Source organism: Miniopterus schreibersii, assembly GCF_964146895.1.
Source record: "Miniopterus schreibersii genome assembly, chromosome: 2".
In the NCBI taxonomy this organism is placed as follows: domain Eukaryota; kingdom Metazoa; phylum Chordata; class Mammalia; order Chiroptera; family Miniopteridae; genus Miniopterus; species Miniopterus schreibersii.
This window is the reverse complement of record NC_138102.1, coordinates 73,985,774-74,013,759: the sequence shown is the minus strand read 5'-3', so window position 1 is coordinate 74,013,759 and position 27,986 is coordinate 73,985,774. Positions and strand designations below refer to the sequence as shown.

At 39.6% G+C, this 27,986-nt stretch overlaps 1 protein-coding gene across 2 annotated transcripts; it reads right to left on the bottom strand.

The window, feature by feature from the left end:
• Window positions 1-1,706: 1,706 nt before the first annotated feature.
• On the bottom strand, window positions 1,707-26,863 carry SLC25A30 (solute carrier family 25 member 30). Of its 2 annotated transcripts, none has more exons than XM_081127374.1 (10): window positions 26,763-26,863; window positions 20,214-20,334; window positions 18,351-18,498; window positions 15,113-15,207; window positions 14,154-14,239; window positions 9,935-10,030; window positions 9,183-9,307; window positions 6,857-6,995; window positions 5,455-5,535; window positions 1,707-4,534 (listed from the first exon to the last, which is right to left on the bottom strand). In XM_081127374.1, the coding sequence occupies exons 2-10, from the start codon at window positions 20,275-20,277 to the stop codon at window positions 4,493-4,495; spliced, it is 876 nt and encodes a 291-aa protein (XP_080983500.1). In that variant the 5' UTR covers window positions 20,278-20,334; window positions 26,763-26,863; the 3' UTR covers window positions 1,707-4,492. The 2 variants fall into 2 exon arrangements, with proteins under 2 accessions (XP_080983500.1, XP_080983501.1); XM_081127375.1 differs by lacking the exon at window positions 26,763-26,863 and adding an exon at window positions 26,216-26,753.
• Between the last annotated feature and the right edge of the window lie 1,123 nt (window positions 26,864-27,986).

Below are 27,986 nucleotides of genomic sequence, written 5' to 3'. Positions count from 1 at the left end.
TTCGGTGTGTGATCAAATAGTTTTGTAATTGTATTTACATTTGGATCTTCTTTTAAACATCTGTGTATCCCATCACCTTCCACAGTAACTGGCATATATACTAAACTCAATAAATATGTGGTGGCTGGAAAAAAAAATACATAAAATGTAAGCTTTTAGAACCAATACAATTCTGCATAAAGAAAATATTAATAATTTTTCCACTCTGTGATGGTTCAATTTTGTATCAACTTGGCGAGGCTAGGTGCCTAGTTGTACAGCAAACACTAGTCTAGATGTTACTATGAAGGTATTCTATAGATGTTGAATAACATCTGCAATCAGTTGACTTTAAGATTATACTCCATAATATGAGTGGGCCTCATTCAATCACTTACAGGATTTAAGGGGAAAAACCAAGGTTTCCCAGAGAGGAATTCTGACTCAAGACTGTAATATAGAAATCCTGCTGAGTTTCCAGTCTGCTAACCTGCCCTACTGCCCTAGATTTCATACTTACCAGTCCCCCACAATCACATGAGCCTAATCCTTAAAATAAATCATGTGTATACACACACACATACACACACACCTATTAGTTCTGTTTCTCTGGAGACCCCAAATGCACACCGTTTAAATTCATTCCCTACTTACAAAAGTTTATGCTTTTTTTCTAAGAAATGAGATCATGCTATACATGGGAGTCTGCACCTCACCTTTTTCCTACTTTATAACGTGTCATGGACATCTTTCCAGGTCAGCAAGCTGAGATCTAACTCATTCTACTCATGTGCCACACAGTAAGCCATTATATGGATGGACTGTTTATTGAAGGGGGTGGACATGTAGACGTAGACGTTGTTTTCAGTTTTTTGCTCTCTATGCTTTTGGTTCCATTATCTGCATCAAGCTTTCAAGAAACAGATTTATACACAACCCTTGTCTTTTACTCCAATGCTTTGCTTCCAAATGATCTACTTATAATTTACTGAAAATTTACCTTATAGATTTTCCCAGCTAACACTTTAATAACAAATAGCCTGGATTTAAAGCCAAATGTGTTTAACAGGTGCAATGATCAAAGTGCAAGTTCTATTCAGGCATTTGAGACACACTATCAGCCAGCTGTTCTCACTAACCTTCATACAAAGTCAATCATGTATGGGTATGTCATTTAATCTCTTAGGTAGGAGAACTGAAACAAAGTCTCCCTCTTTTTTCCAATTCAATTTTTTCAATAAACTACTATGCTTAATTCAAATGTTAAGAAAGCAGGCACCTAGAAAATACTTTTAAGTAAAAAAAATTAATGAACCATGTTTGTATTTCATTTGCTGGCTATTTTATGCCAACCAGAGGTATCTCTGCCTGGTCTACAGTTAACCAAGGACCCTAGCTCCTGCCTCGAGCTAACATCAAATATTAGAAGGACTTGAAAGTTCAGGGCACTGATGTCATCACATTGGTGTTCTCAATCTCCACAGTGCCTTGCCAACCCAGTCCATGAAGCAAATTCACTGGCCTCTACTGACCTACAGAGTATTTCAGATAACAGGAAGTCACACAGGTATCCAGGCAATAAGATAATCCCAATAACTTCTCTAGGCAGAGAGGAATGTCTGTAGCCACTTTAACAAATGCTATTTCTACTCCAGCCTTCCGGACTCTCTGGAGCGTGTCTTAGTTCAAATGTTTCTATTTATCTGAAATAACCACAAATCAATTTTGTAATTATATATTACTCCAGTTTATTAAATAATGAAACAAGGTTTATGCCACATATTCCAACAATGTTTAAATAAAGAGCTTGAAATATAAAGGCTTATGAAAACTTTATAATTTTTATATGATATATACTATTTCTAGCCCAAGAATAAATATAGAGCATAGGAGGCATTTTTTATATCACAGATCAGCAACATTTAGCATCAATGATACACATACCCACAAGCAAACAAAAAAAATCTATTTTTTTTCATTTAGGTCGTAAAAACTAAAAATCCTTTTGCCATATTTAAGTACTATACAAGGGGGCAGGGAGACTTATAGCCACATCCCTGAAAACAAGGGGAGCAAGTATGCTAGGTCCTTAAGTTCTTTCTTGGTTAGAAGCTTCAACAATTAACACTAACTCTCTCAGAAAGCAGAAAAAAAACAAAACAGGTTAAGATCTTGTTTTATAAAGTGTTTAATAAATTTACACTGAAGAAATACTGTATTTTTCTCTTCAAAACATAATTTTACAGTGAGCTTTGAATTTTTTTCATTCTGGTATGATATACACAATTTTAATAAATCAATATAATGAATATTGCATGACATTTACTCTTAGAAATGATATGTACACTTAAAAAATAAAATGTTTTCTACATTAAAAAAGTGGTTCATAAGTAATTATTTCTCAAGGAACTCAAAACTGAAAGCCTTTCTATAGAAAGCCCTAAACACATCATGGAATGTTTTGGTAAGAAAAATTTCCTCTTTATGAAGATATGGTTCAGTACCAGGAGTGAGAACTGAGTAAGTTTAGCTCTCCAGAGTCACCTCTAGAGGGTGCCAGGGAGATCTGGACTTTCATCTCAGTCTTGAAGCAATTCACATCTACTTGCTACTCCACCACCCTTCATTCTTCCCTTCTCTTTTTTCCCCAAGAAATATGTTTTTATTGATTTTTAGATAGAGAGGAAGGGAGAGGGAGAGAGAGATAGAAACATCAGTGAGGGAGAAACATCAATCAGCTGCCTTCCGAATGGCCCCTACTAGGGATGGAGTCCACAACCTGGGAATGTGCCCTGACCGGGAATCAAACCAGTGACCTCTTGGTGCATGAGACGACACTCAATGCACTGAGCCACACCGCCCAGACTCTTCACTTCTCTTTTTAATGACTTGGTCTTACCTCTTATTTTTGGAAAAAAATTCTGCTTCACAAAATTTTTAAAATCAACATTAATAAAGAAGGTGAAAGTGACTGGAAGGAAATATGACCAATCCACAAGAAACACCTGTGTTCCTTCTACTGCGCTTCAAGGAAGGAAGCAGCCCAGGATCTAGACAAACTGGAACAGAAATGTCTGCAGAAGTGTGTACCCTAGAGCCCCCGTTAGTATGTATTTAATGTTCTCAAAGGGTAGAACACAAGGTACCCAAGTACATAGATATATTCTCTATCCTGGGGCTGTCTTGCAGAAGTGTCAAGTTCTTGGGGCTATCAGAGTCACTTTTTACTTTGAAAAGAGTAAGATGAAGATAAGAAAGAAGAAGAAGAATGATTTATCTTGTCTTCAGAAGAGAAGGAAGACACACCTCTTATCAGAAACTAGATAAACAGGCGCAGTATGAAAGAAATAGTTTCTAAAATTTCAAGCAAGTTATTTTCCATTCAAGCTAAGTAGGAAATATTTTAACAAACATGACCCGAACTAAAGTAAAAAGTAGGAAATCTGGAAAAATCAACTTTTCAATTCACTTGCAACATTTTGCTAAGGAAAACATAATAAAACCTTAACTTATACAGTGTTCTTTTTTCACAAGGCCTTTAACAGGATTCACTCAGAATTATGAGCAGTCCGTGATAAAATGACTCTCTGCCACACACAAAGACTGTACATTCTCAGATTGCAGCTGTATGACAGCATGTAAACACCCTTACCAAACAAGTCCAGGAGTAGCAACTAGTATTTTCTTCATTTGACCCTCAACTTCTGTAGATGTTATTATCCCCATTTCCAGATTGGGAAATAAACTTTACTAAAAGTCATAGAACAAATTACTAACATGACCTAAGACAGAGCCCAAGCTGCTTGAAACACCTCCCATCAACATAGACAACTGCCACCTTCACAGACAACATGATATTAATACTTTGTAACAATTCCTCACAAAGGTCAAGTCTTCAAAGGCTTAAAGTCACTTATTATAAGTGAAAGATCCTGCCAAAATAGGAAATTATAAAGCAGTGCAATACTCCAGGGCTCTATTTCCTGCACTGTTGGGTGATACCTAAGGCTGAAACGTCTAGGTCTCCACATGTGAGATTTCTTCAGCTGACAAGAAGCAGAAGCCTCCAAGTTCAGGAACAATAATACCCTCTTGGAGGCTCGATCCACGGTTCCAGTGAGCTTCTTCAGAGCAGTCTGGTACTCTCAGCTATGAGCTGAGATGCATCAGGTGCTACTCTCCCCTGAAGAAAACAGTTCACAGTTCCTGATCTTCTTGCAAGTTTTCTTTAACAAAAACATGCATTGCACATTATCTTTGATGTTGAAGGGCACTTTGATGGTAAGGACTAGTGTCTGAATGTTACGGTTGATGCCATTAAATGTTTGACGCAGACTGCCGGATGCCAACACACAGCAGTCTGAACTAACCCAGTCTTCATCTGTTGCTCACACCCCAGAATCCATGACGAGTCAAGCAGTGAGAAGCAGTGAGAAGCAGTGGGAAACACAGGAAGCTTTGCTGTTTTGGAAGTTAGCATTTTCAGAGGCATGTCTCATGCAGCCCTGACTTGTCATAAATCCAATTTCTTCAACTGCTCGTATGTCACAAAGAACTACAGTTATCAGTTAAGGCTGGCAAAGATACCATCTGAACCCTAACACATAAAAACAGATCTACAAATAGCAAACCTACAAGCAAATACATCTGGGAAGACCACATGCCATGAACATGATTAACTACGAGGGGCTCCATCCTAACCATCCCAAGAGATCTACCCATTAGCCTTCCCAAAATCAGCTTGGAACAGAAAGATCACAGCTGAGATATATAAATCCCCCAGCAACAGCTCTGGGAGTTTTTTCTAAGATTACACCCACACTGCCTAGCTTTTGTGACTTTATTGTGCTGAGAAGACTTTACTGAACTCTAAGTTCTGTATGAAAGAGAAACACAGCAAGCCCTGGGAAGCTCTCCTCCAGGGTTTCTGCTGGGCAGGCCTCCATAGAGGGGAGGCACAGATAAAGAGAAACAAGAAGATGGTGACACCAATATTCCCTACCTTATAATTCTGCCCTTTCATGTCTAATAAACTGCCACTTCTTTCCTACCTCCCACTTTGGGATATAGGAAATAGTGCTGAAAGGCCCAATAATTCTAGAGCTAATAACTGTTTATCTTTAGGCACTCTCTAAAATAACACTGCAGCCAAACCACATCCTTCCCACGGGTGGCTGGGGAAATAAAACCAATCCTGCTCTCTTTGAAATTTTAAGTACTCTCAGCTTTTAGAACAGAGTCTAAATAAAACTTTTTATTGATATCATTACCTTTCAATAACACCATCATTGAATCAAGATTCATAGGGCCTAGCACAGACTTTATACCTCCTGAAAAAGAAACTGAAGTTATTTCTTGAATCAGAGGAACATAAAAGACTAAAAACCTTCTAAATTATAATAACATGATAGTTTACACAAACAATATTCTTTTAGCTATATCTTTTTTCAGATCTCCTGCAACAGAAAAGGATACAATGATATTCCAAGGACCAAGTCTCAACCAATTTGGCCAAAACCCTTTATATAGAGCAAAAAATCCTTCTTTCTTCCATGTCTGTTATAAGGGGAGAAAAAAAACTTAACTTCCAACTTTCCACTTATGTCAAATGCATTAATAATAGTATCCTGACTGAACCAATCTATTTTTCTTAAAAATAAAATCCTGTCTGCAAGGACTAAGAAATCATTGCCCTCTGCCTCTTTTTGGTCTTTAAAGGTTTCTGCATAAGTGACTCAAGACTAAGGCTCCATGTCAAACCATCCCAAACCCAAAGCAGGAAACCAACAATTGAATGAATAAGAAATGAGATTTAATTCCAACCAGAATCTTTTGCCTCTTTTCCATCTGAGTCCACAAACAACTCAGGGATAAAGAAACAAAGCAATGGTGGTAAAAATATAACTCAGAGCACCACTATTTCATGTTGTTGGATGAATTACAAATAAGTATCTTTGCTTCATTAGAGCAATACTTAAAGTCTAGAATGTGCCAGCATCATACTGGAAAATTAAGACCACAAAAGTGGCCCCTAATCTTTGGCTGCTGGCAATCTAGTAGGGGAGACAGTGGCAAACTTCTGTCCTCTCGTGAGCAATAGGCCCTATTTTTTAAACTAAGAATTACGGTAAGATTGATGTGTTCCTTTGTGAGATGTCTGAATGACAGACACTCATTCCACTTTGACTCAACACAAAAGATATATATTTTGGAAGGAGACACAGTTCTACTATGATCAAAGAAAATATGATTTTTCACCATTCACAGCAGAGCAAAGGTATAAAGAAAATGAGCTTTCATTTCTAAACATTCATCTTGATTTTGTATTTACAAAAGTTAGCACATGTGGCAAAAACTGTTTATCACTTCAGGGCTTTAGAGCATCACTCATCTTAGTTGCAATAGCCTCAAAGTTTAGTTACTTCTTAGGTTAAGTAAATAAACAGTATGTAAGTATAAACACACAAATTTGGGGCACAGTTTCATTGATTGAAGCAATCACTAGAATGTTGAAGATTAAGAAAAATAAACTTGCTTATTTCACAATACTGTCCCTTATTATTATGAATTATACTAACAGGGCTTACCACATTATTCTAGGCACTATGCTGTTTTGAAGGCATTATCTTAATTATTTTTACAATAATCCTATGATACAGGTGCTATTATTGTCCCATTTCACTTATGAGGAAACTGAAGTATAGAATCTGTATCTTGACCAAAGTCACACAATTACAAGTAACAGACCCACAGGTCTATCTTGCTATAAACCCTGTGTTTTTAAATCATGATAAGAAACATGATAAGTGGGTCAGATGGAAGCTAATGAGCTAAGAAAGGAATTCCCAACGCTACACAGATGGACATTCATTCTCACCTGTAACAAGCAATCCAGGGTACCTGTGTACCCAGAGCATCTGCCATCACGAAGGTCTCTCTGATTCATCATACGTGTTCTCACAACATCCACAGGGTTGGAGGCCAGTGCCCCAGCCAGACCACAGGCGAAGCTTGAACTATGAAGAAAATACCATTGAAAAACATAAAGGTCACCACCACCACTATCAAAGGCAGGAAACAGCCTCCTCCCAAACTGTGTTAAAGTAACATGTAATAAGGAGACATATATCAAAAATGAGGACCATATCTAGGGAGCTACACAAACTTCTTAAACACCAGCACTGATTATACTGGCTTATAAATTCCACCCTCAGCTAAGCATACCTTTTAGGTTCTGAAATGTCAAAGAATCATAGAACATGAAGGAACATCCTCCAAGGATGGTCTACTGTAGCTATTTTCAACTTTACTCATCTAATGGCACACATAAAATTCTGCAGCACACAAAAAATTATTATATTATATTATATTATATTATATTATATTATATTATATTATATTATATTATATTATATTATATTTATTATATTATATTATATTATATTATATTATATTATATTATATTATTGTATTATATTATATTATATTTATTATATTATATTATATTATATTATATTATATTATATTATATTATATTATATTATATTATATTATATTATATTATATTATATATATTAAATATATAAATAGGTATAATTTTGATTCATTCACACCGGACAGCTAATGTTGTACTGGCTGTTGTCATTTTTTTATTTGACAATCTAAGGGAATGGAGGTCAGTGCCCCTGACTAAACAATCAGATACTGCATGTTTTAAAAGTTCTTGTGGCACACCAGTTGAAAATTGCTGACCTACTGCATCTATTCACCTACAGGTAGATATCAGAGTAACTTTAGCCATATCATAACCACATTTTTCTTCAAGATCAGAGTAAAAGATTTCCTCACTGTAATGTCCACCAGGGTCTTAGGTTCTACTAAACTTTCAGTCTCATAAGACTGCCACACACCACACTTGTATCAATTAACTCAGAGCAGCATTTCTCAACTTTAGCACTACTAAGATTTTGAATCAGATAATTCTTCGCTCTGTAGGTCGGTCTTATTGAAAGATGTTTAGCAGCTCCTTGGCCAACAGTACTCCCCTAGTCACAACTACAGGAACAGTCTCCAGTCTCCACTGCCAAATGTCCCCAGTGGGCTAAATCACTCCTCAATGGATTAAACTATGATACATCCATAATGATCTGCAGCCACTGAAAATAAATGAAGTTTGTTTGTACTGCTATGGAAAGATATTTGAAAGCTACTATTAAATTTTAAAAAGCAAATAAGCAAGCCCTGGCCAGGTGGCTCAACCAGTTGGAGCATTGTCCAACACACTAAAAGGTTGTGGGTTCGAATCCCAATCAGGGCACATACCTAGGTTGTGAGTTAGATCCCCAGCTGGGGCCAGTACAGGAGGCAACCAATCGATGTTTCTCTCTTACATCAATGTTTCTCTCTCTCTCTCTCTCTCAAATAAATCAATAAAAAAACATATCCTTGGATGAGGATTAAAAAGTAAGAAAGGCAACTACTGCATAGTATCACTTATATGGGGAATTTAAAAACAAACAAACAAAACCTAGTCGAACTCATAGAAACAAAGAGTAGAAAAGTGGTTGCCAGGGGTTAGGGGATGGGGGAAACAGGGAGACAGTAAAAGGGTACAAACTTTCAGCTGTAAGATGAATAAGGTCTAATGTGTAACATGGTGACTACAGTTGATAACACTGCACTGTATAATTGAAATCTGCTAAGAGAATAGAGCTGAAATGTTTTCACACACACACAAAAGGGTAAACATGTGAGGTGATAGATATGCTAATTAAGTTGATGGGAAGAATCCTTTCACAATGTATACATATTAAATCATCACATTGTACACTTCAAATATTTTCCAGTTTTACATGTTAATTGTACCTCAATAAAGACGAAAAATAAAAATAATTTAAAAAATCAAGGAAGGGAATGCAAAGCATAATCTTTGCATAATAAAGTACATGTAATATACTTTTGCAGAAATATTTGCATATGCATAAAAATGCCTGAAAGGTATTTATTAAGTTGTTAACAACTGCTACCTATGTAAAGGGATAAGGACTTTTCCTTTTTCCTGGTTCATTTCTGTAATGTAATTTTTCAAATATGAGCATACAGTATTTTTATAATAAGCTTTAAAATTTCTACAAATCTGTAGCAAATTTCTACCCTAAACTCATGCGTATCTAAAATATTAATTTAAAAATCCATAAACATACAGGAAGTGAGTATACACAGTGTCTCCCATCAGGCCTGAGAGAATCAGATGCTTCTTAGTGAGGTCGTAGACTGGTAGCTCCACACCAACAACGATAGCGGCCCTCTGAGCAGTAAGGGACACGCCCTGAGTAAAAACATTAATAACAGAGATTCAGACATCTGTCCTGCTGGTGGGTAGAAATATACAGACACAGTAGAAAAAAACAGAGTGTAAAAAGTCAGACTCTCCAAAGTTAAATTCTGATTTTGTCACTAACTGTACGACCTTGGCCAGACCTTGGCCAGGACAGTAACCTCTCAGAGCCTCCAGTTTCCTTGTACAGACAGGATTGTACTGGGTGACCATTAGGGTCTATTCTAGCAACTGGCAAGTCATTATAATACTAAAAAAAGCTAATTAACAATCTTCACTTAAAAGGCATGAAACCACATATATCAAAAAATTCAACGTATCTGGGAACTAGAAATCCCTTCTCCATAAGAACTTAAAAAAAAAAAGCAAGCAAACAAACAAAAAAGTGTTCAACTTTCACAGAATTTCTTATATATGAATTATTCAAAAGATATTTTCAAATCATGACATATTCCTTAAATTTCCATTTTACAGATAAAATATCTTCAGGGGCAGATGTCACTCTTCTTCCCTTACTCCATTATACCATTTGGATTAAATAAAATGATGGACATAGAAAAAAAATAAATTCAAAAAGGAAAAAAAGAACTAAATATTTGGATACATTTTCAAGCTTACCTTCCACAGTCCTCTCGTTCCCTCTTGCTGATAAATGTTAATGAAGTTGCCTATCATTCCTCCTTGAATGACGTTGCTCTGTGCTTGCATTCTTATCTAGAAATTATTTTAAAAACATGAGAAAGAAACTATCACATTTCTCCCCAAATACAGACCTCTGAAAAATCACCCAATCTCTTACTTAATAACCATTAAAAGAAAAAAACTATAATGATAAATATTACTATAAGGGTAGTTTGAAATATCCTCAGTAGACTAAAATATATATGGACTGGTTCTTAGGCACTTTGGATTCAACAAAGAGCATCGAAAAGAGTCTAGAACATCTTGCATATAATAAATAGCTCACTAAGTGTCAAAAAGAAATTAGTTTTTTAAAATGGTCTTTGAAAAGGAAATAGTCTTTAAAATAGTCTTTGAAAAGACTATTTTTTTTAAAATGGCTTTTTTCCCTATAGGTTACCAAGTAGGAAGGAGAGAATATGATGGTAATTCTAAAAATTTAGCATTATTGGTAAGAGTATCCAGTGTACTTGGCAACACTAAGCAAGAACAAACATATTTCTTTAGTTACTCCAACCCACTATTATTTTCAACCCTCTGAACCAAAAGGTATGCCGGCGAGTTTGCCAGGGGACAGTCACATGATGCCTGTCACACTCGGTTACACTTGAACTTACAAATGAACTTTACAACAGCCACAGTATTCACATGACCAAGATTCCAACATAAAAATAATGTTTCAGGTAGCACTCTGCATTTTTAATGAAAAGATATTTCTTACTAAAAAATATGTACCTTATTTTGGTTTAGGGAGCAAATACATTACCTCTAACTTCTTAAAAGGAACAGTTATTGCCATGCTAACAAGTGAAAACAAACCAAAATACAGGAACTGCCTTCCTGGAGCCTTGATATGTGTTTAAGAGATTAACAGAAGTACAGGTATTTTTCTCCAGCAATCTTACCCCAACATTGGGTAAAATTATGGTAAGGGTGCCTTCCCACACTGTCCCCTCACCATGCATAACTGTAAAGTACTCAACATGCTGCTGCTAAAGTTTTGATGCTGTCAGAATCTCTAATCAGATTGAAGACTCCTAGGGCAGGGTCTCTGTCTTACTCATTTTTGGATTCTAAACACCAAAAGTACTCCAATTGGCACAAGGAACAAGCATAGTGAATTCTGGTTAAATAATATGGGGAAAAAAGGAGACAGAGGGAGAAACAGGAGTATCTTAGAGGGTTCAAAAAGTAACTCATGAGGTGAGAGACAAGATGGCAGCGTAGGTACCTGCGGTACCCACCTCCTCCCACAACCACATCAAAACTACAGCTAAAATAGAGAACAACCTTCACTCTGAACCTCCTGAAATCTAGCTGAACAGAAGCCCTACAACAAGGGAACTGAAGAAGCATCAAGACCAGTAGGAGGGGCGGAGATTCGGGGCAGATCTGGGCTGAATCATGGAGATGCCGCCAAGGGCCCACACCCGGTGCTTTGGTTTAAACCTGGGAGGGACATCTCGGTGGTGGAGGTTTCCCGGAGGAGTAAGGGGTCCCAGCCCCACAGCAGGCCCCCAGCTCAGGGCTTCAGGGCTGGGAAGAAAAGTCCCACAACTTCAGGCTGTGAAAACCAGCGGAGACTGTCACTGACAGACGCAGAGGCTGCAGGAGTCCCAGGCTTTCCTCATAAAGGGCCGGCACATGGACTCACTCAGACTCACACCCTCTCAGTTCTGACTCTGGGCAGCAGCTTGAAAGGAACTTGGGACATTCAGGGAGGAGCTAACTTGCCTGAAATCAGGGTGAGAGGTGGAGGGGCAGCTTTCTCCCAGAGAGAAGAGCGGGCAGAGGCCATTGCTCCTATGGCGAGTCCTTTCCCCACATAGCTGGCAGGCAGGTGCCATATCTGAATCGCCATCAACCTGACTCAGGCCTTTGGCCCCGCCCTGGTAATTCCTGGAGACCCCACCCCTCCCTACTTACAAGTTCATGAAAGCCATTTCCAGTGGCTTTTCTATGCAATTGGCCTCTCTAGCCTCATGCTTAGGACTTTACTAAAATGTCTCAAACAAGCAGCAGCTGGCTTCAGCATGCCCCATACCTCTTAATAAGTGGCCCCAGGCCTGGCACTAGTGGCAGGCTGCACTGGTTCATAGCTTGGCCTCTCCTGGACACCTCCAAGCCCAGCACAAGTAACAGCCATCTATGGTTTGCTGTGTAGCTCAAGCTGGGTGGCCCTGGGCAAGGAATAGGCAGAGGCTGACTTTGCACCTCTCAGGAGGCCCCAGAGACAGTGCACCCGGTGGTCAGACTCGACCAATTCCTCCCAGTGACGCAAACAGCAACCAAGGCTCAACTACAACAGGACAGTGCACACAGCCCACACAGGGGAGCACCTAGAAGGCCCAGCTCAGGTGACTGGGGAGGCTGAGCCACTGGACCCTCCTATAGGACGCTTACTACACAAAGCCACTCTACCAATTCCAGGAGACGTAGCTGCTCTACCTAATACATAGAGACAAACACCTGGAAACAGCCAAAATGTGGAGGCAAAGAAACATGTCACAAAGGAAAGAAGAGAAGAAATCTCTAGAAAAGGAACTAAATGAAATAGAGCCAAGCAAGCTACTAGATACAGAGTTCAAAATAATGGTTATAAGGATGCTCAAGGATCTCAGTAACACTATTAAGGAAACTAGTGAGATCATCAATGAAATAATAAAGTACCAATCAGAAATGAAGGCTACATGAACTAAAATGAAGAATAATTTTCAGGGAATCAGCAGTAGAGCAGAGGACATGGAGAATCAAATCAGCAATTTGGAATATGAGGAAACAAAAACACCCAATCAGAACAACGAAAAGAAAAAGGAATCCAGAAATATGAAGATATTGTAAGGAGTCTCTGGGACAACTTCAAGCAGCCCAACATTCATATTATGGAAGTACCAGAAGGAGAGGAAAGAGAGCAAAAAATTGAAAACCTATTTGAAAAAATGACAGAAAACTTCCCCTACCTGGTGAAAGAAATAGACTTACATGTCCAGGAAGCATAGAGAGTCCCTAACAATCAACCCAAAGAGGCCCACAGCAAGACACATCATAATTAAAATGCCACAGGTTAAAGACAAAGAGAGAATCTTAAAAGCCACAGGAGAAAAGCAGTTAGTTACCTACAAGGGAGCATCCATATGACTGTCAGCTGATTTCTCAACAGAAACTTTGTAGGGAGTGGCAAGAAATATTCAAAGTGATGAAAAGCAAGAAACTACCAAGATTGCTCTCTCAGCAAAGCTATCATTTAGAACTGAAGGTCAAATAAAGAGCTTCACATATAAGAAAAAGCTAAAGGAGTTCATCACCCCCAAACCAGTACTACATGAAATGTTGAAGGGTCTTCTTTAAGAAGAAGCTAATGAAAAAAAGAATCTGACAAACTAGACCCAAAGATACTGAAGCGTGCAACAGACGGTCATATCTCAGAGGGAAGAGGGAAGGGGGCTGAGGGTGGGAAGAGATTAACCAAAGAGGTTATATGCATATATGCAAAACCCATTGGCACAGACAATAATGGGGTGAAGGCCTGGAGAGGGGGTGGGAACGAGGTGGAGAGGGTCGATGGGGGGAAAAAATGGGATACCTGTAATACTTTCAACAATAAAGATAAAAAAATTTTTTAAAGTAACTCATGACTAATTTTCATTTTATTTAATTAGTTTATTCCCTTGCCTTATTCCAAACAGGATTTAAGAATGCTGTAATCCCTGGTATTGTCAACAGGGTTGTCTAATATGCTATGTCTAATTGTGGTTAAGTAAATATTTTCATCAGTATTTCCTGAAATAATGCATTCAGAAATGGTCATTAATAAGCATACTTCTATAAAACGTGAAGCCCATCTATTTTTTTTAATGAGCCAATAAAACAAGGGAGGTTTTCAATGAAAAATTCAAATGCATCCAAACCCAAATTTTTTTCTGCTTAATCACCAAAAAACTCTTCTCTAAAATGAGCTCTACTTTTGAGCTCATCTGTATCAGTGGGAAATCCACCTAGTGGATATTTATAAGTTAGTCTTGACAACACTTAAATTATAAACAGATTCACACATACACAGCAGCGTATGGTATACTTGCAGATTTTCATTATCTGAACATTGTTCTCGGTAAGAAAATGTGGATTGTGCCTAGAAGATACTAGGGGTACTGCTTACTTTCAAAACATCAGTTGGATTGGCAATGGCTGAGGATATGACTCCAGAGAGAATTCCACAGACCACATTTATTGGAAGGGTTTCATCTGTAAACAAAGACATTATGTAACTTTTCATACGTACAGAGCTTTTTATGTGAATAACAAATACAGGTGTAATTCATTTACATACCACTTGTTCCTCTTAAGAAAATAAAGAAATTTATGCCTTATGAATCAAGTAATTTCAAAAGGATTAGGAATTTTGTTGGCTAAAGGGATTTTACTTAGCAAAATTGCTTGCAATCTGAAAAGGAGTAATGAATTATCACACAAAGTGAGTACCAATCTACCAATTCAGTTTTGTGTGTAAATGCAGACCGCTGTAGTAATTAAGATGAGGTATGTCTGGTAGGGGAATAAAAAAGACATATTCCTATGAGATTACATGGAGACAAAGTTTTAAAAAACATTTAATATATTTAATTTGAAGTATAACAAAGGACTTTCAAGGCATCTTAGCTCCTGTTCACCCCTCTCACAGAATAGCTAGCTGGTGCTTGCCCCTCTGTAAAAACAGATAACGTTCTACGGATAAAAGCAAAGTCAGAGTCAACCAGCAATAGAGTATTAGAACTCAGTTCTTAATACTAAGAAATGTATTCACTGTTTTTCTGAAATATAGGTGATAATTCCTATGATTTTAGAAAATTTTAAGTTGGCTAAAACTATAACATAGCCTCATAGTCTAGGCATTTTAGAGGTGAGGATAACTAATCAAAACATTTGCTCTTTTTAACTGTTACTCCCCTAGATTTAGCTGATAACTGACTTGCTATAAGCACAATTCATTTAGACTTCATACCTACAGTTCTCCTCAGCAGCAGTCAAGTCACAAGTAAATCTGATACAAAACCACTTGAATAAAAAAACCAACAACCCATCTCCTGTCCATAAGTGGAAAAAAGATTCCCCACTGACCTTCTGGGCGTTCCACAAATAATCGCTTCAAGCTCTGGTAAGTGCCTATCTTGATGGTGCCATAGGAAGCCTGGCGTAACATCGCAGGGGCAATCCTGTCAAACCAATGTACAAAGGGACAAAAATAATTCTAGAAGGTTCACATGCAGAGATACAATCACCCATTTGCCTTCCACAAACTACTCTAAAAAAGGTGTCTGAAAATTAAAAATCCAACAAAAACATAGTTTTTAAAAAATACATAGGTATAATCCAAAAAGGAAATAAACACTTGAGCATATTACTAGCTCACTAAGTGAAAGCTCAGCCCCTCATATTTAATCTCAGTGAAACTATAAGTGAACATGTGGCTCTATATGCCCATTCATGTTAAAATGTAAAAGCTTTCCTTTCTCAATACGATGCGCCTGGTGAAATCTGGCCTCTGGAAGCACCTATCGTTCTTGCACTGATGTTCTGGAGCTCACCTCCTACCTCCTTGGGGGCCATTTCAGTTATTTCCCCTCCCTCCCATTACCCTCCTTGACCCTAGAACCACCCTGTGGCATTTGTACTCCCAGCTCTCTTTCTGCACTTCCCACTTCTCGAAATGCAATCTGGCATCCCTCTACCTTCTCCATCAAAACAGGTGGCCAACTGACATCTGTGTTGCTAAATTAAATGATGCTTTTCAATTAGCGTCGTATATAACATCTTGCAGTATTTACTACCGTCCACCCTTTGTCTTTTTTTTTTTTTTTTAATCCTCACCCGAGGACATTTTTTCCATTGCTTTTTCAGAGAGAGTGGAAGGGGGAGAGAGACAGCGAGGAACATTGATAGGTTGCCTCCTGCATACACCCGGACCAGGGCAAGCCTGCAACCGAGGTATGTGCCCTTGGTCGGAATCAAACCTGGAACCCTTCAGTCCACAGGCCAACACTCTAATCGCTGAGCCAAACTGGCTAGGTCAGTCCACCCTTTGTCTTACTTGCAGCTGTCTCTCCCTGAGCTGCCAGAATATCGCCCTCTCCTGTTTCTTTTCTTTTCTCCACAGCACCCTACCTGTCTTCTGGGGTTTCCCAGAATCTGTCCTATGCTTTTCATTTCCCCTTGCTCCACATATTGCCTGGGTGAGCTTATTTATTCCCATGACTTTAACTGATGATTCCTAAATTCATGTTTCCAACACTGATCCAAAGATACATTTCCAACTCCTTCCTAATGTCTCAATTCATACATAATATACCTACTTCCAAATCAAGTGATCCACACTGAACTAATTATCTTCCCTGTCTAAACAATCACCTCTCCTCTTCTGTTTCCTAGACAGGGAATGAAACTTCCATTCCATCTAGATAATGGCCAAAACCAGAAATCGAGACATTAGCTGTGTCTCCTCCTTCCCCACAAACTCCCTCATATATTAGGTCAAACGATATGTGAATCCTATGCCCTAACTAGCTTTCTAAGCTGTCTTCTTTTTCTCCATCTCCAAGACAACCCCCCAGATCAGATCCCTGTCGTCTCTGCTTCCTACGTGATGACCTGTTTCCAGTGTTACTAGTCTCTAATTCTTTCTCCCCATGGCAGGCAGGCATCTTTTTACAATGGAACCTAATCATAGCAGTCCCTCTACTCAAAACCCTTCAGTGCCTCCTGTCTGCCATAGGTGTAGCAAACTCAAGTACTTACAGGTACTAGATAGAAGCCGTAGTGAGCAAAGTGGGCTGGATCTAACTGCACACATACACACACACTATGTGAGTTTTGGAAAATCAGAGAAAGCATTGTTAACTGAAGTTACAATTATCATAAGTGAATGAACGTGGTCCCAGATGTTTTCTCTTGAGAAGATGGAATCTCAGGTTTTTATGTACAGTTTCTCATATTTAAAAGTATTGGCTCAACTGAAAAGCAAAATCCTTCAGAGACTGGTGGGTGGGAGGACTGTGCACCAGTCTGCGATCTGTGGTATATGGGGCAAAATCCAGATGCTTAGCAAGGCCTGAGGTTGTCCATGTCCTAACCCCTTATTAGCACTCCAACTCCATCTCTTGCTATTAACCTACTCCTACATGATATCCATGCTGAATTACTTACAGTTTCTAGATGTGCCATGCTCTCTTGGCACATACTACTGGTTCTGTAGGAGTATAGTTTTTCTCTAACTTCACCTAGCTAACTCTTCTTGATCCTTCAAGATGAGTCAGTGTCTGCTGAATTAAACAGCTTTCCTGAAAACCCACCTCCTCCCTTATCCCCACAGTCTAGGACTGATACCTCTATCAGACTCTAGTACTTACCAGACTCCACTGTAATCCCATGTGTGTCATCTGCAGCCCCCAGTAAACAATAGTTCCTTCGGGACAACATGCTGCTACTGATCCCTATTTGTTCCCCCAGATCCATTCTCACCCTTCTCTGTTCTGCTCTGTGCCCTGAGAGGCTGGTGTCTATGGACTACATCGCCCAGTCTCCTCTGTCAGCTGACTTTCACGGGGATTCAGCCAGCAGAAGATGGGAGGGAGGGGGGGAGGGAGGAGAAAGAAGCAGAGGTGCTTCTTCCTCAACTTGGGCACTACCAAAGCATCCCTTGACAGCTACTGTTTGTTCCTTCAAGGCTCCAGCCACAGTAGGCTCTGCTCAAGTATTCCCTTCCTTGGGTTGGTAACAATTTCTCACTTTGCTGGTTTTTAGGTTCTCAATATCCTTCATTTGTCCCCTTAACTCTTAGGTAGTCCCTAATTAAACTCTCTCCATTTAAAACACCCAAATGAATTCTGTTTCTTGCAGGGACTCTGACTGACATAGGCAGGACCTTGTCTTACTTTCCTATCTAGTGCCTACTACACACTGTTTATTAAAAATTGGATTAAAGAAAAGTAGTTTACTGCAATTCTTACCCATGGGGAATGCTATACCATTTTCATTATGGCAAAGAACTTGGTAATTCATAATAGCCACAGGGGAGGGCTATTTTCAGAGTAAAAAACTAAATTATAGGGTGTTTTTTAAAACAAATGTAACTTTATATTATAATCTGTATTTAAATATAATAAAATAGTTTAACCACAATATTCAGTATGTCAAATACTTATAAATACAATAAAGTTGATATTAAAAAAGAAAAACCTACCATGTTACTTGCTTTTTAAAAATACAACTCAAACTTTTACTTTTTCTCTACGAACTCTTAGTCTGAAAGACTTTCATTTGAAAGGTCAGCAGTAAAATAGAGCATACAAAGGCCACTTACCCCGAATACAGCGCTTTCAGGCCTTCTTCTCTGCCTATCCTCACTAATGCATGCAACATTCCTCGATACCTAATTTCTTTAAAGTTTGCATCATTCGTCTGGCCTTGAATCTGGAGCCGGGTCTTGGTTAAATCAATTGGAAATGTACCTTAAAATTTTAAAGAAATATTTTCATTTAATAAAAAGAAAGTCCACTAAATAAAAGATGCATAGTGACATATTACTGAAGAGACATTTAAAGTAGAACATAAACGAAGAAACAGAGACAGATACTTTGCAATCTTTTTTCTATTAAAAAATAGGAACCAAAAAATTTGTTTTAAAAAGGCATAAATATATTTTCCTTTCTTTACATTTTTACTTATGTTTCATCTTATTCTACATAAGATTTGAGGAAACTGCATTGCTATAAAAAGTAGATACATGGAATGATTTAGACAACCAAGAAATCCATTTTAAAATACAAGTTATTTTTACATAGAAGCATGGAACAGACTGATGAATCTCAGAGGGAAGGCAGGGGTGGGGGAGTGGGTGGGGAGAGATTAATCAAAGAACCTATATGCATAACCCATGGACACAGACAATAGTATGAGGAAGGCCTGGGTTGGGGCAGGTGAAAAGGAGGGGGTCAATGGGGGGGCACATCTGTAATACTTTCAACAATAAAGATAACTTTAAAAAATAAAATATAAGTTAGTTTTGCCCAGCTACGTGACTCAGTTGGTTGAGCATCATCCTGTGCACCAAAAAGGTTGCAGATTTGATTCCCAGTCAAGGCACATACCTGGGTTGCTGGTTCAATCCTGGTGGGGAGGCAACTGATCGATGTTTCTCTCGCACATTGATGTTTCTCTCTTTCTCCCTCTCTCCCTTTCTCTCTAAAATCAATAAAATGTGTGTGTGTGTGTGTATTCATCCATCCTCGGGTGAGGATTAAAATAAAAAAATAAAAATTAAGAAAATAAAATGTTACTTTTTACTTATGTGAAGGCTAAAATTGGGTTCATTATGAATAAAGAGAGATAAGTTCATTTTCAAAGGAGTTCTCACTGTGTGTTCTACAGTCTAAAAGTAAATCTATTAAAGTAAAGAGTTTAATATAATGCCTAGCAGTCCACCCATATATGTGAAACTCATACTCAGTAAATGTGATTTACTGTGTCAATGGGAGAGCCCACTCGCACAAGCAACGTGCGTGGGTGGTTACTGCGCCTCCACCCATGGACACTGGTCCTCACTGGCTCCTCAGGGGCAGCCTTCGTCCCAGGACAGCAGTGACTGAGCACTGGAAGCAAATGAAATGGCCAGCCCAGCACCTGGCACTTGGCAGCTGCTCAATCAATATTTGTTGAATAAATGAGTCCAGGGAATAAACAAAGAATAAACAGGACTTGATGTGGACCTCAACTAATCTGAAGAAGTCATGAATAGGATATGGGTCATGTGCATAAAGTGACGGCATAATGACAGTCAATCGATTCTGGCTCGGGGAATACCTTGGGGCTCTTCAAACTTCTTTACTGTCAAATGTGTTAAAGGTGGGGGTAAAGTAGGGAAACAGACAAGGAAACTAGGTACTGATGTAATTAAAAAGTGATTCATAAAATTTCTGTTTGGTCAACAACTTCAACTTCCTCTCCACTAAACTTTGAACTGTAAACTGCCAATAAGTAGTAAAAATGACTATTTTGTCTGAAAAAGCATACTAAAAGTAGGAAATTTTGAATTCTGAGATTGTTTCATAATCTCACATTCTATGCTTGAACTACATTCACATCAAACACCAATCGTGACCTTAGATTTTAATCATCGCCACATACAGCAGGTAAATTGACCTGACTCCAGCACCCGGCTCCTTACCACATTCGGCTGTGATGGAGGCCAACCCTCCGTACACAAAGGGCTTCCAGTTGAGGGCTGACATTCTCACTCTTGTTCCTTCTCCTTTAATTCACAGAAACAGCCTCCAACAGGGTTTTTCCTGAAAATAAAAAAAAAGATGTTTCAAAGTTGGAACTTCTCACACCAATGAGGACCAGTATCCAGGGGTGGAGGCGCAGTTTCTTCTTTAAACTTGTGTTTCCGCCCGGCCCGGCATGGCTCAGCAGTTGAGCGTCGACCTAGGATCCCAGGCGATCGGGGTTCGATTCCCGGTCAGGGCACATGCCCGGGTTGCGGGCTGCAGCCGATCAATGACTCTCTCATAATTGATGTTTCTATCTCTCTCTCTCCCCCTCCTTTCCTCTCTCTGAAATCAATAAAGATATATTTTAAAAAATAAAAAATAAATAAATAAATAAAGTTGTGTTTCCTTTGGAGAATGCTATCAGATGCTATCACTGAAACTCCCCTGCAACAATTCCCAACGAGTGTGGAATAGGAACGTTGCCTTAATAAAGCAAAGCACCCCTATCTACTAAACCCCAAATCAGCAACTACCATTCTCACTTTATCAGTTGCCTAATTCTCATTCAGGCCTTAAGTAATCCAATATACTGATACCTTGATATGTGTATATGTATTCAATGTGGTACAATGGAGGCTATATTCTGGGTAGTCTACTTTCTGTTCTTCAGTATTTGCTATTTGTCACTGTCTTAGTGAGTCCCTCCTGAGAGGCACTAAAGTCCCTCAGGTGCACTGGAGCAAAAAATTAAAAAATGCTGCAGTCCAGTGTCGCAAGGTAAAATAACAATTACTTAAAATTACCAAAATGTACTTCTAGTTTACACTCTATAAATGTTAGCTCTCTTCTCATACCCATACTATGTAACAGCTGGGAGGCAGTTTGGTGTGAAGGAAAGAGGCAGATTCTGGGGTCAGAGCCACACAACTTCCTTCCAAGGGAAATTCCTGTTAACCTCTGTTTTTTCTTCATTAACAACAGCATCGTCATCATCACAGCAGCCAACAAAATCAATTAGGGGTAGAGCCCATACTTTTAATCACTAAGCTAAATACCTATCTTTCAGACCTACTGTGGGGATTAAACATATATTCTTAAACTAGCACAAAAGACACTCACCAAACGCTGACTTCCATTCTCCTTCCCCTTATAGGTCCTAGTGCACTGAGACATATATTCACATGCCTGCCACAGCCAGGCCCCCCACATTCATTATATGTTCTGCAGTTTTACATGCCAGTTGGTAAATATGGCGTCATGTTCATTAACAGGAAATACATGCAAGTTAACACACTTTTGTGTATATACATATCATCAAGAATAATTAGTGTTGGTTTAAAAGAAACTTCTAATTTATTAATATGTGGTAGAATTTATTTATAATTATGTGATATAAGAGGCATTATTTTTTGTTTGTTAATCCTCACCAGAGGATATTTTTCCACTGATTTTTTTTTAGAGAGTGGGAGGGAGGGATGGCAAGAGAAAAAGAGAAACATCAATGTGAGAGAGACACATCGACTGGTTGCCTCCTGCACTCGCCTGACTAGGCCAGAAAATGAACCTGCAACCCAGGTACATGCCCTTGAGCGGGAATCATACCCCATGACCCTTTGGTGCGAGCGAGGGCTGATGCTCTCTAACCACTGTGCAACACCAGCCAGGGCAAAACTTCTAATTTATTAGAGTTATTATTGGCAAGCAAAATGCCCAATGTTTCTACTTTGAATGTTTTAGGAATTTCCCAAGTCTACATTTCCCAGGAGAGGCCTACCATAAGTTACTACTGACAAGATCGTCAGTTCTCAACAAAGTCAAAGGGCTTACTTGAACTAAGAGAAAACACAAGGAACCCAAAGGGGACCCTAAATAGACCTACCAATAGCTATTCCTCACTTATGAACATCAATCAAATTCAGAATGGTTGTAAGTGAGGCAGAAAGCTCCCTAAGCATGGAACTAGAAAATCATCATATACTTGATGCATTTCACTACCGAGAACAAGCCGTCCTTGAAAATTCATCTCCCTATTATCCTTTAAAATACTTGATATTATATGTACTTAGCCTTAATAAATTCATAATATAATGATTAACACTGTAGGTTATAGACTGTCTAATAATTCATTTACTATACAGTAGTACCTTCCTCAACCCATTGTTGAACTTTGCTGAATCCAAGTTAAAAAACAAAATGAAACTACAGGCCCTGGCCAGGTAGCTCAGTTGGTTAAAGCATCGCCCCGATATGCCAAGGTTGCGGGTTTGAGCCCAGGTCAGGGCTACATACAAGTATCAACCAATGACTGCATAAGTAAGTGGAAACAACCAATCAATGTCTCTCTCTTTCTCTAAGAAATCAATTAAAAAATGGTAACTACGTAACAATGACATATGGAAGTGTTCAATATAAATGATTTCAGTAGATCCCCCCAATAAGTTTGGGATAGGAGGACTAAAAAACAGACCAGGAAGCTGTCTCAGCTGACAGGGACAGAGCTGAGCTTCCAACTCCACGTGTTTTGCTTCCAAGTACAGGGCTCTTTCTGTTGCCACCTGAGGCTCTCCAATATCATAAAGGAGTGATGGCATTTTAATTAAGGAGGAAATATTACTAAGCTTCAAAAGGTACTACTGATAAGATGCATCTTATAAACAATACAAATGTGCTTAATTTAAGGGAAAAGCATTAAGAGAAAATACAATATTCAGAATGTAGTCAATCTAAACAGGGATAATTTATTTTCCAACATAACAACAAAGGTAGTGCACATATGGTTCTTTTTTTCAGGGTAGTTTTACTGAGGTGAAAGTCACATACTATAAAATAAACCACTTTAGCGAACACTTCAGTGACACTTACTACATTTACAACGTTATGCAACCACTACCTTTATCTAGTTCCAAAATATTTCCATCACTACACAAGAAAACTATTAAGCAGTTGCTCCCCATTACTCCCTTTCCCTGACCTCCACATGATTATTTTCTTGGCTGTGATTCTACATATTCATCAAGCATCTGTGTGGAACACAGAGGACTGCTTATTGGTTGTTCCTAACCTGGAGGCGGAGCTTCTTAAAAATACAGACACCAGGGCCCCATCTACAGAATGAGGATTTCAGGGACACCCCAAGCATCATTTTTGCTACTGAAAATCAGTGGGTTAAATATACTATGGCCAATTCACACCTTGGAATACTTATCACTTAAATTGTCGAAGATGACAATATTGTTCATTCTTTTTATTCATCTTATTAAATAATGATTTTTTCTACAGTGAATACATTATGTGTGTCTATGTATTCATTTATATGGACATACACACACATATATACACAAAGATATCCTTTAAAATGTCAGCAAATATTTATGGGAAATGGGATTATACTAACTTCTAACTTAAAAACAAGACAATTTTTAAAAAAGCTTTGGCACATTTACACCATGGAATACTATGCTATAAAGAGGAAGGGTGTTTTAGCCTTTGGCACAGCACAGAGGGAACTAGAAAGTATTATGCTAAGTGAAATAGGCAAGTCAGAGAAAGACAAGTACCACATGATCTCACTTATATGTGAAATATAATAAACAAAATAAACTGATGAACAAAGTGGATCCAGAGACAAAGAAGCATGGAACAAACTGAGGAATCTCAGAGGCAAGACCAGGAGGGGGGGTGTGGGTAGGGGGAGATTAATTAAAGAACTTACATGTTTATAAGCATAACCCATGGACACAGACATTGGTATGGGGAAAGCCTGGGGGTGGGATGGATGTGGGGTGGAGGGGATCAGTGGGGATAAAAAGGGGACATCTCAACAATATTCTCAACAATAAAGATAAAGAAACATTTAAAAAAAGCAAACAATTTTTAAAGACTACATTGTCATATGACCTCATGCCATCTCACTGATTAACTTCCTGGTTTTCTGCCACTACTTTTTTTTTGCTAGTTTAGTTTTAATGCAATTTGGCTACTTTTTCTTCTGTTGGTTTTGATATTAAGTTTTTAGTTAGATTACAACCCACAGGTTCTGCTTTATACTCATCTGTAAATACTCAACTAGAGCTCAAAACTGCTGTGGAATTGCCCCACCCCACCCCCATGGTTTTTAATCACGTGGGATGGTTCACCCACCCATTAGTACCTATTCAGATGTACCACAATAAATGTGTCTTCCACAAATGAGCGTCCACTACTGCATCCCAAGTTAAACTCTAAGAAAATACTTTCTGTTCAATTATAATTTTTTAAAATTAGCTAGGAAGGGAGGGAAAATAAACTTTTGAATTCTTTTCCTTTCCTTTCCGAATGCTAAGACTAGATTCCTGAGCAGTTAAGACTACTGTGCCTTCCCAAGTTAATGTTCGTTAAGTGGAGGAAGAATTTGGTTTAGATAACCAAAAAGCATTGGTAGATAGTCAAACATCCTAACAAGAAAAGGTTCTAGCAAAGACTGCAATGTCCAGTAAACTATACTGACCACAGCCAGCTGTGACAGGGCTTCAGTTATCTTAGGCTGAAATCTCTGTTCGGTAAACTAAACCATTGTCTTTGAGCTCTCTTTGGAGGGGTTCACTGTCACACACATTCCTTAACTTCCTAGCACAATTTCTGGGAAAAAGTCCAACTCTAATGAAGTGCAAAGACTGACAGGCTAACACAGAGAGACTGATGTGTTCTTAGCAATCACCTGTGTTTGGGAAGCATCTCTGCCTGAGATTCAGGGAAGGGATTACAACTTGGTCAAAATTCCAGTGTCAGGGATAGATAGCAGTGGCTGTCGATCACTTTCCACTTTGCACTTCTCTTCAGGCATACACTCTAGCCTAACACCCAGAGACCACCTCTCTTTGCTGCCTTCTAAACACAATACTAACAATTGATGTCATTATTGAATATCTGATATGTGAGGCATTGCTGCACGTTTTCCACTTAAAGAATTTTATTTAATTATCACAACTCCATGAAACAGGTATCATTATCCACATTTCACAATTGAAATACAACCTGAGAGAGGAGTGACTTTCCCTAGTCACACAACTACAAAGCATCAAACTAAGGTCTTGGAAAGAACACAAGGCAAGCTCTTTCCTCTATGTACTACAAAGAAAATCACTATTTTCCAAAGGTTGTTAAAAAATATTGGCCAGTGGAAGGGTAGGGAATTCTGAACATTCAGAATAAATGTAAGATTTTCTTGCAGGAGAAATACAAAACTGTTTTTTTTTAAAAAGGGTTTCCTGAGTGCAAATGTCCATACAAATTATGAATTCTGAAGGATTCTTCCTACACTTAGGAAATATGCTAAGTTACATATCCTCTCAACTGTATTTTTTCTTACTTAGCATTTATTTTCTCCTTACCATATTTGTACAGCTGCAAAGAGAGGTAATTAAATACAGTCATTGCTACCGGAACTTCTGAAAGCTTTCCAAGTTTCTCTAACATAGTTAGTTCTAGATAAGTTCTTTTGATTTTGTGTTCCCTTTTCAGTCTGCAGTCCTAAACTGTAACCACAGTCTCTAAAGTTCAGTGCACTCATAAATCTTTGTGCCCTGCAGTACTGCCTTCCATGAACTTTTCCTACTTGACATTCTTTTTAAGGGTACAGGACCAAAAATAAGCTCATCACAGATTGCAAATGTGAGAATCTTAGAAACTGTATCTCCTCTCGCATGAATTAACTGATCCCATGATCACAAAACCTGGCAGCCACAAAGCCAAGACCAAAACTCATGCCTTTCCATCTTTCTCACTACCTGAGTTGGATGAATCTAGAATCTGCTGGCAGTCCCGACACTGCTTTGCTATTCTTGCGCAGGAACAATAATGCTGATCATTACAACTGCTTTACGTGAAATTACTTACACCTAGAAAGCCGCTAAAATCCAGAGCTGCATTAACTTCCCGAGCAAATTAATGCAACCCGTCCTTGCGAACATGAACCAACCTGGCGTGTTCCCGGGGCAATTCAAAGTACAGCGTGCCCTTTGCCTCAGCAGAAGCTCGCCGGCGCCCGGGCTGCACACGCTGAACGAAGCGCGAGCGGGAGGGATGCACAGGCAGGAGACGCACGGCGGGGGCCGGACACGCCGGGCGGGCCTCACACCTGCATCTCAGGGGCGCTGGAACAGAAGTCACCCAACACCACGAAGTGCGGAGGGTGGCCGCCGGCGCTCCTGAGGAACCGCCCGACCGCGAGCCGCGGCAGCCAGAGCAGCGGGGCCGGACTCCGGAACCTCGCGCCCCGCCGAGCCCGGCCCTGCCCGCGAACCGCGGGTCGGAGGCAGCGCCGGGTCTCTCCGGGACCGCAGCCCCAACCACAGTCCCAGCCCGAGCCCCGGCCGCCCGGAGGGGTAGCGCCAGCCGGTTCCCCGCGCCGCAGGGAAGGGGGACGGGCTGGAGGAGGGGCGCCCCGGAGCGCGCTCGGAGCCGCCGGAAACTAACTCGGCGGCGGCCCGGCGCCCTCCCCTCCCCTCCCCTCCCCTGGGCCTTACCGGGTGGCGGGAGACCGCGACTGCCCGGAAGCTGCAGGAGAGGCTGCGGAGCGCACGGGGCGGCCCGGAAGCCCGCGCGCAGCCCCGCCCCGGCCCCGCCCGCAGCTTGGCTCCCATTGGCCTCTCTCGACTCGGCCCCGCCCAGCCACGCCCACCGGAGCCGGGGGCGGCTTGGGGCGAAGGTGCGGGGCACCGCGGAGCGGGCTCCCCCTGTAGCCGGCTCCCCGCTCGCAGGAATGGGATCTGGGGGCGCCTCCTGAGGCCTCTGAGCTCGGCTGGCGGTGAAATAGAAAGTTAGGGAATGTACGGGAGCCACGGAAAAGGAGCCTCCTCAGGGTGCTGATTCTTTCTGTCCACTGAACGTCCCCAGTTGGAAAGCAGTAAACTTGCACTTCTTTTTTGTTTGTTTTTTCAATTACAGTTGGCATTTATTATATCAGTTTCAGGTGTACAGCATAGTGGTTAGACATTTATATAACTTATGAAGTGATCCCCCATAAGTCTAGTACCCACCTGGCGCCTTGCAGTTCTTACAGTGTTATTGACTACATTCCCTAGGCTGTTGTTTACATCCCCCTGACTATTTTGTAACTACCAATGTGTACTTCTTAATCTCCTCACCTGTTTCACCATCCCCCATCCCCCTCCCATCTGGCAACCATCAGTGTGTTCTTTGTATCCATGATTTGTTTGTTCCTTTCTTTTGTTTTTTAGATTCCACATGTAAGTGAAATCATATGGTATTTGTCTTTCTCTGTCTGACTTGTTTCACTTAGCATAGTACCATCTAGGTTCATCCATGTTGTCCAGAATGGTAAGATTTCCTTCATTTTTATCGCCCAGTAACATTCCATTATATATATGTACCAGTTCTTTTTTATCCATCCATCTATTGGTGGGCACTTAGGTTGCCTCCGTATCTTGGCTGTTGTAAATAATGCTCCAAAGAACATAGGGGTGCATATAGTCTTTTGAATTATTTTTTTGGATTTATTCGGATAAATACCCAAAAGTGGGATTGCTGGGTGATACAGTGTTTCTATTTTTAAATTTTTTGAGGAACCTCCATACTGTTTTCCATAGTAGTTACACCAATTTTGTGCTTTTTTTTATTTGTATTTTTTAAAAATATATCTTTATTGATTTAAGAAAGAGAAAGGGAGAGGGAGAGAGAGAGATAGAAACATCAATGATGAGTCATTGATCGGCTGCCTCCTGCATGCC

Coding starts and splice junctions, on each gene's coding strand:
- SLC25A30 (XM_081127374.1), bottom strand. CDS start 20,277: ATGTCAGCCCTCAACTGGAAGCCCTTTGTGTACGGAGGGTTGGCCTCC. Junction 15,208..18,350: donor CTGAAAGCGCTGTATTCGGG/GTAAGTGGCCTT, acceptor TTGGTTTGACAG/GATTGCCCCTGCGATGTTAC. Junction 10,031..14,153: donor ATCCAACTGATGTTTTGAAA/GTAAGCAGTACC, acceptor AATAATTTCTAG/ATAAGAATGCAAGCACAGAG.